Raw genomic sequence first — 7572 nt, forward strand, 5'->3', positions numbered from 1 at the left:
CATGCTTTTCAGGCCACCAAAGTGACTATAGAGAGTTGGAAGGAAATGTTATACAGTTATTTTAGTTATAAAAGCTCCTACAGCCCTATAATGGGTTACAAAGAGGACCGTTTCTCTGTGGACAATTCAGTAATTTCCGCTTCCCACAAGTCACTTTTTGGTAATGGGACTGGCATTTTGTTCCTGTCTTCTTAGGGAATTATAATCCCTCTGGAGTTAATTTTTCCTTAACTTGCTTCACTGGACATCATGAATAGTTTCTCAGTCTTTGGGGAAATACAACAGACACCTGTATTATTGTGACAGCTGCTTGTTTTTTTGAGTTTCCTAGAAGCTTGTGGAATAACATGGCTATTGTAGCTCAGGGAAGTAATGTTATTATATTTGGTTCTCAAAGAAATCCCTGTAGACTGGTGTGACAGAGATGGCAGGTTCCAGAATGATTACTATGATCAGGTACCATTTTTTGACAGCCACGCTTGCAAATACTGACGGTCGAGAGTTGAGTTCAGGCTCCTCCATTCTGTGGTTATGGGTTCATGTTTTGTTCATCAGTGGTTTAAACCGCACCTATCCTGTGATGGGGCACTTGTAGAGTCTGTAGGTTTGGGCAGGTGAAGTAAGGAGCAGGGAGGAAACAGGTTGCTATCCCATTGGAGGCAAATGGCAGTGTTGGCCCGTAGAAAACCTCCTCCTTCCCCTCTGTGCTCACATCCAGCACCTGGAGAAAGGAAACATATTTAGTAATCTATAGTGTCCCTTACAAACCAGGGGTCTCCAAGGACCCCTTAGCTGAAAGAGCGATGGAGCAGGGGACCACACACACACACACACACTACATATATACTATATTGTGTATGGCGGCTTAAAGCTTTTACACTTTTTACATGCATACAATAAGTTATTAAAATAATAATTATTCATATATTTATACATCATGGTTTAATGTTAAACATACATGTAGTAGTAGCCTATATCCTTAAAGGTACACTGTGTAGGAATGTCTCCCATCTAGCAGTGAAATTGTATTTTGCATTCAAACGAATAGTACTCTCTAGCGCCTCACTTTTTCAAATGCGTGTTGCAGCTACGGTAGCCGTTATGTACCAAGAAGCTATGACAACATGTCTTCCAATTTTCGTTTTTTTGGCGACGAGGATTCCTTCTCCTGTGGCTCGGCTTAAGTATGATCCTCCATTATGAACTAAAGTGCAGTGCAGGCTTTCAAATTTGCCGGGGCAGTGACCAGCGCCTCTCACTGATCTCCTTCTCCGTCTCAGCTGGTTTCAGTCGCGAGTTTTCCAAATGGCAGAATGACATGGAAGCCTCCTTGGACTTGCACGTCCAATGTAAATAGAGATAAGAAATTCTTCACTTACGAGGATAAGTCAGGCATATTTATGACTGAAGACATTGATTTTAGCTAATAAAATACTTCTTAAAATACCTTTAAACTGAACTGTATCTGTGGATGGCTCCCTTACCTACGGGCCAGTAGCATGTCAATGTAAATATAATAACAAATCCCAAATAGGCCGATTTAGCTTTGCTAATACTATGTTGGACTTGTGTTTATGTATATTTTTAGACATATTTTAACTTTTAACTTTTAATGATTAAACAATAACTTGGGGCCCCACTGCAGTAACTTTAAGGACCCCCTAAGGGTCCCCAACTCTCTGTTGAAAGTCTGTTATAAACTACCTTCAAGTACGGCAGTTTGAATATGACTGAGTGGTTTGTGTTTTTAGTAGTAATGTCAGTCTCTGTGCTGGTTGGTCTGGTCAAACAATAAGCTGGGGGTTTTATCTGTCAGGGGGTTACTTTCCCATTTTCACAGAAATAGATGGATGTACATGTTATTTAAGGAACACGCCGACTTATTGGGACTTTAGCTTATTCCCCGTATCCCCCAGAGTTAGATAAGTCCATACATGCCCTTCTCATCTCCGTGCGTGTTGTAACTCTGTCAGAGGCACCCACCGCTAGCCTAGCTTAGCACAGATCCTGGAGGTAACCGGCTCCATCTAGCCTACTGCTCCCAATAAGTGACAAAATAACGCCAACATGTTCCTATTTACATGTTGTGATTTGTATAGTCACAGCGTGTACAAATAACAAGGTCACATGATACAGTTAGAAAATGGCTGTCTCATGTGACCTTGTTATTTGTACACAAGGTCACGTTTGCTCATATTGACCCTTTGCACGTGACGTCACGCTCCACTCGCGTGAATTATGAACACCATGACGGACGGCGGAAGAGCTATATATATATATATATATATATATATATATATAGATATATATATATACAGGTGCTGGTCATATAATTAGAATATCATGAAAAAGTTGATTTATTTCAGTAATTCCATTCAGAAAGTGAAACTTGTATAATGTATACATTCATTCCACACAGACTGATATATTTCAAGTGTTTATTTCTTTTAATTTTGATGATTATAACTGACAACTGATGAAAACCACAAATTCAGTATCTCAGAAAATTAGAATATTGTGATCAATATTGAAGACACCTGGTGCCACACTCTAATCAGCTGATTAACTCAAAACACCTGCAAAGGCCTTTAAATGGTCTCTCAGTCTAGTTCTGTAGGCTACACAATCATGGGGAAGACTGCTGACTGGACAGCTGTCCAAAAGACGACCATTGACACCTCGCACAAGGAGGGCAAGACACAAAAGGTCATTGCTGAAGAGGCTGGCTGTTCACAGAGCTCTGTGTCCAAGCACATTAATAGAGAGGGGAAGGGAAGGACAAGATGTGGTAGAAAAGTGTACAAACAATAGGAATAACTGCACCCTGGAGAGGATTGTGAAACAAAACCCATTCAAAAATGTGGGGGAGATTCACAAAGAGTGGACTGCAGCTGGAGTCAGTGCTTCAAGAACCACCACGCACAGACGTATGCAAGACATGGGTTTCAGCTGTCGCATTCCTTGTGTCAAGCCACTCCTGAACAAGACACAGCGTCAGAAGCGTCTCGCCTGGGCTAAAGACAAAAAGGACTGGACTGCTGCTGAGTGGTCCAAAGTTATGTTCTCTGATGAAAGTACATTTAGCATTTCCTTTGGAAATCAAGGTCCCAGAGTCTGGAGGAAGAGAGGAGCGGCACAGAATCCACGTTGCTTGAAGTCCAGTGTGAAGTTTCCACAGTCAGTGATGGTTTGGGGTGCCATGTCATCTGCTGGTGTTGGTCCACTGTGTTTTCTGAGGTCCAGGGTCAACGCAGCCGTCTACCAGGAAGTTTTAGAGCACTTCATGCTTCCTGCTGCTGACCAACTTTATGGAGATGCAGATTTCATGTGCACCTGCACACAGTGCCAAAGCTACCAGTACCTGGTTTAAGGACCATGGTATCCCTGTTCTTAATGGGCCAGCAAACTCGCCTGACCTTAACCCTATAGAAAATCTATGGGGTATTGTGAAGAGGAAGATGCGACGCGCCAGACCCAACAATGCAGAAGAGCTGAAGGCCACTATCAGAGCAACCTGGGCTCTCCTAACACCTGAGCAGTGCCACAGACTGATCAACTCCATGTCACGCTGCACTGCTGCAGTAATCCAGGCAAAAGGAGCCCCAACTAAGTATTGAGTGCTGTACATGCGCATACTTTTCATGTTCATACTTTTCAGTTGGCCAACATTTCAAAAAATCCTTTTTTGTATTGGAGTAAAGTAATATTCTAATTTTCTGAGATACTGAATTTGGGGTTTTCATTAGTTGTCATTTATAATTCTCACAATTAAAAGAAATAAACACTTGAAATATATCACTGTGTGTAATGAATGAATATAAGTATAACTTTTTGAATGGAATTACTGAAGTAAATCAACTTTTTCATGATATTCTGTGTGTGTGTGTGTGATGGACGGCAAGATGAAGTCGCTAAACGAACGTCCGTGTTTGGGTTATCACATTCACAATCTGCAGAGTAATTGTCACCAACACAAGCATGTGTATGTGTTGCTTTCTGTTTTAAATGAGTGATAAATAAAATGATCCTCAACCAGCTAGCTGCCGTGCTAACCAGATGTCCTGCTAACAGGTCCAACCCGATGATGACCCACATCACTAGCTAACATCGGTTATTCACTGACCTAGCTACATATCCAAAAAAGAAAGCCGTTCCCTTGACCATTTAACTTAACGCACATACAAAAAATATCGGTTAAATTAAAGATGACGTGGCATGGCATGGAAATTAGCTTCAAAAAGGCCAAAAAAAAACGAGTTAATTGCGGTTCTGCGGAGCTCCTTCCCCGGTATCTGACGAGCTAGCTGGAGCTAGCTTTGTGCTAGCTAGCTGCTGCCCATCACGTCGTGATATCCACCGGTCAAATCTAAACATAGGCTACACAGCGAGTATAATCACAGATAAGAAGATGGCTAGATGTTACAATTATGTGTGGTTACTACTGATCATATACACTCCGTGATTTACTGCATGGATTAACGTGTGATAGATAATTAATGACTGCACTTCCCAGAGCTGGGATGTGTTCAGGCATCCATTAGCTAGGAAGTTGCATTGGCACACCCAGTGAACAACGGTATGTGGGTAGCCACGACCGACCATGTCCTCTAAAAACATGGGCTACGTGTTATATAAATCTTTACTTAAGTAAAGCATAGATGTTTAGACAGTTTATCTGTCCCTGTACTTGTCTTAACTTGTTCTGTGATCACTTTCTTTTAATTATCAATCAATAAATCAAGGGTGCCCATGTTCCCACATTTCTAAGAATTTCTTTTCAAAATGAGGCCCTATGTTCCCACAGTTCCAACATTTCTAAGATTTTATTCCCCTTTCTCCCAATTTGGTAGCCAATTACACCCAATCTATTATCCAGTAGCAATGGACAGATGGAATGTAACCCTTACCCTAACCTGGGGCCTAATTTTAAGAAAAATCTTAGACGTGTGGGAACATAGGGCTGTGGGACCATTGGGCTGTGGGAACATAGGGCTGTGGGAAAATAGGGCTGTGGGACCATAGGGCTGTGGGAACATAGGGCTGTTGGACCATTGGGCTGTGGGAACATAGGTCTGTGGGACCATAGGGCTGTGGGACCATTGGGCTGTGGGAACATAGGGCTGTGGGACCATTGGGCTGTGGGAACATAGGGCTGTGGGAACATAGGGCTGTTGGACCATTGGGCTGTGGGAACATAGGTCTGTGGGACCATAGGGCTGTGGGACCATTGGGCTGTGGGAACATAGGGCTGTGGGACCATTGGGCTGTGGGAACATAGGGCTGTGGGACCATTGGGCTGTGGGAACATAGGGCTGTGGGACCATTGGGCTGTGGGACCATAAGCCTGACCCCACTAAATCAATGTATGGGAAACACTGAAACAATGGAAGCTTAAAAAAAAGAAAGAAAAAAACTATTAAAGATGTATGGTCTCTTTTAATTCAATAGCTATTTTATAGTTTATAAAGTGTGCTGCTGTTTCACTGCACTGTATGAACGGCATATTATAGAGTAGAATAGCTGACTTTATATCACCTCATCTGATAAAGGCTAAATCAAAAAGTCTCATCTCTCACCTGAATGCATGCCAGAGGCTCGTTGGTCCAGATCGAGTATCCTCCAACCACATAGATCCTGTCATCATGGACGGCTACTCCGGACTCATTTTGACCTGGGGAGGACAGAGCCGACACAATGCTTCACTGTGCCAAGCAGAGGCCATTCTGACAATATGACTTCCATCAGGCCCCCCCGGGAGGCACACAGAGAGAGAGAGAGAGAGAGAGAGAGAGATAAATGGAGAAAGATGGGGCGAGGGCGGGAGTGGATGGAGAGCCGAGATTGAGCTCCTGTTCTCTTTCCTGTGACTTTGTCTTAAACTTTTCCAGAAATCATAGGAGGAGAGAACAAAAGAGGAAAGTCATACGGGAGGAGAGAAGGAGGGAGTATGGTGGAATTTCTAGCTTACCAACTCATGCTATGTAAGTTGAGACAGTGGTACCCCAGGTCAGGTCAGTGTCCAACATTACCTCATAACCTTTCCAGGGAATATAGGCAGCTGCATGATAAGGGAATGTTTTGTTTCAGGACTGTCTCCTTTCGGAGGTTGGTGGGCCTGCCACACTTTAGCATACTTCCCAGAGCGAGAGATCGGCTGAACTAGGCTTTGACATCTGTGTTTGAAGGAAGGTCAGGCTAGTCCACACAATATTCCGGGATGGGGAAAAAAAACCTGCTCTGTTTTATTGGCATTTCTTTAAACCAATCACGGTCGTCATGGGCGGCACTAAGCTCCGCACGGAGCCACGGCGCCTCTGCAAAATAGTCTCGTGAAGGAACTTGTTTTGGTGGAACGTGTGTACGTTCAAAAGTAGTTTTAGTCGTGCAACAGAAAACTCAGATTGGACAGATAGTCTAGCTAGCTGTCTGGATTTACCCTGCAGAGATCTGAGGAGCAGTTAACCGTAGTCTTCAGAAATCCACCGGAGGTTAGAACGCCAACACAAAGAATGAGGAAGGTAACCGGGCGAAAAGAGAGGGATCCGGCGGAATTTCCGGCAGCACCGGAGCAATCCCGGAAGTGGAACGTCGTGGATACAGACTAAAGGTTAAGCTAAACTTAACGCCTCCAGCATGAAATACACCTTCAGGATAACAGGAACTTCAGAGAGATGGGATGGCATGACACAATGACACATCGTGGTTAAACTGTACTGCCTGCCTAAATGATTTCCTCAATTGAGTGCTCATTAAATGCTCCTGTGTAATTCATCAAGGTCTCCCGAATCTTTTTCACGTATGTGAAGTGAGTTGTGCTGCTCCTGAGTTTTTCCTTAACAGGAAGGAACAGTAAAGTCATCTGCACTTTAAACCCTGTAAGCCTTCGTTGAAGAACATGAAATGAGAGAATATGACCACATCCTGCAGTATCTGCACAACAGACTTTGTCTCTAGTGCCTTTAGGTGCAGGCTGGTGAGGTGGTACTCCATCCCACCTCCACCAGCCTGGAGGCTATAGATGCAACATGCCCACAGCTCTAAAGTAGGGATATATGGGTTGTCATTGTATATGAGCCAAACCGCCTACTAACAACCAGCAGGAAGGCATTATAGGTTATGTTTTTCATCTAATGAGAGGAGGATAAAGCAGAGAGCTTTGCACAACTTATGTTTCTAAGTACCACATACAGCACATCATTGGAATTAAAAGTATACTGTGTTCGAGATAAATTAGCATAACGCTGCTGACAACTTAGTATTTCTCTGTAACAGGACTAAAAAAGCTACAATCAAAGTTAAAGTCAGAAAAAAATATATAAGTATTATGTATTAGGACTGTAAAAGTTAGCTTATCTACTTCATCAGGACTGTGTGGGTGTGGTTTGATCACACTGAACTGACAGTGGCCTGGCGACATACAACGACCCCACAACAGTCATCACATTTTGATTCAAATGTCGCTAAATTGTGATTGGTGAGCAGAAGGATGTGACATCTTTTTTTTTTTTTTTTTCATGTGAAATAAACAAAACAGTTCCAACATTTGCAGAAAATGTTACTTTCATGTAACTT

The 7572-nt window shown here is 42.9% G+C and overlaps 1 protein-coding gene across 1 annotated transcript in view; it reads right to left on the reverse strand.

Annotated features, from left to right (window-relative positions):
• Positions 1-128: 128 nt before the first annotated feature.
• Positions 129-7572, reverse strand: part of klhl32 (kelch-like family member 32) — a 48830-nt gene continuing 41386 nt past the window's right edge. The window contains exons 10-11 of the mRNA XM_078253713.1: positions 5577-5671; positions 129-721 (exon numbers count right to left, since the gene is read on the reverse strand). Of these exons, the coding sequence (XP_078109839.1) occupies positions 560-721; positions 5577-5671 (257 nt within the window). The 3' untranslated portion in view covers positions 129-559. The remainder of the gene's footprint in view (positions 722-5576; positions 5672-7572) is intronic.

Source organism: Sander vitreus, chromosome 6 (assembly GCF_031162955.1).
Source record: "Sander vitreus isolate 19-12246 chromosome 6, sanVit1, whole genome shotgun sequence".
In the NCBI taxonomy this organism is placed as follows: domain Eukaryota; kingdom Metazoa; phylum Chordata; class Actinopteri; order Perciformes; family Percidae; genus Sander; species Sander vitreus.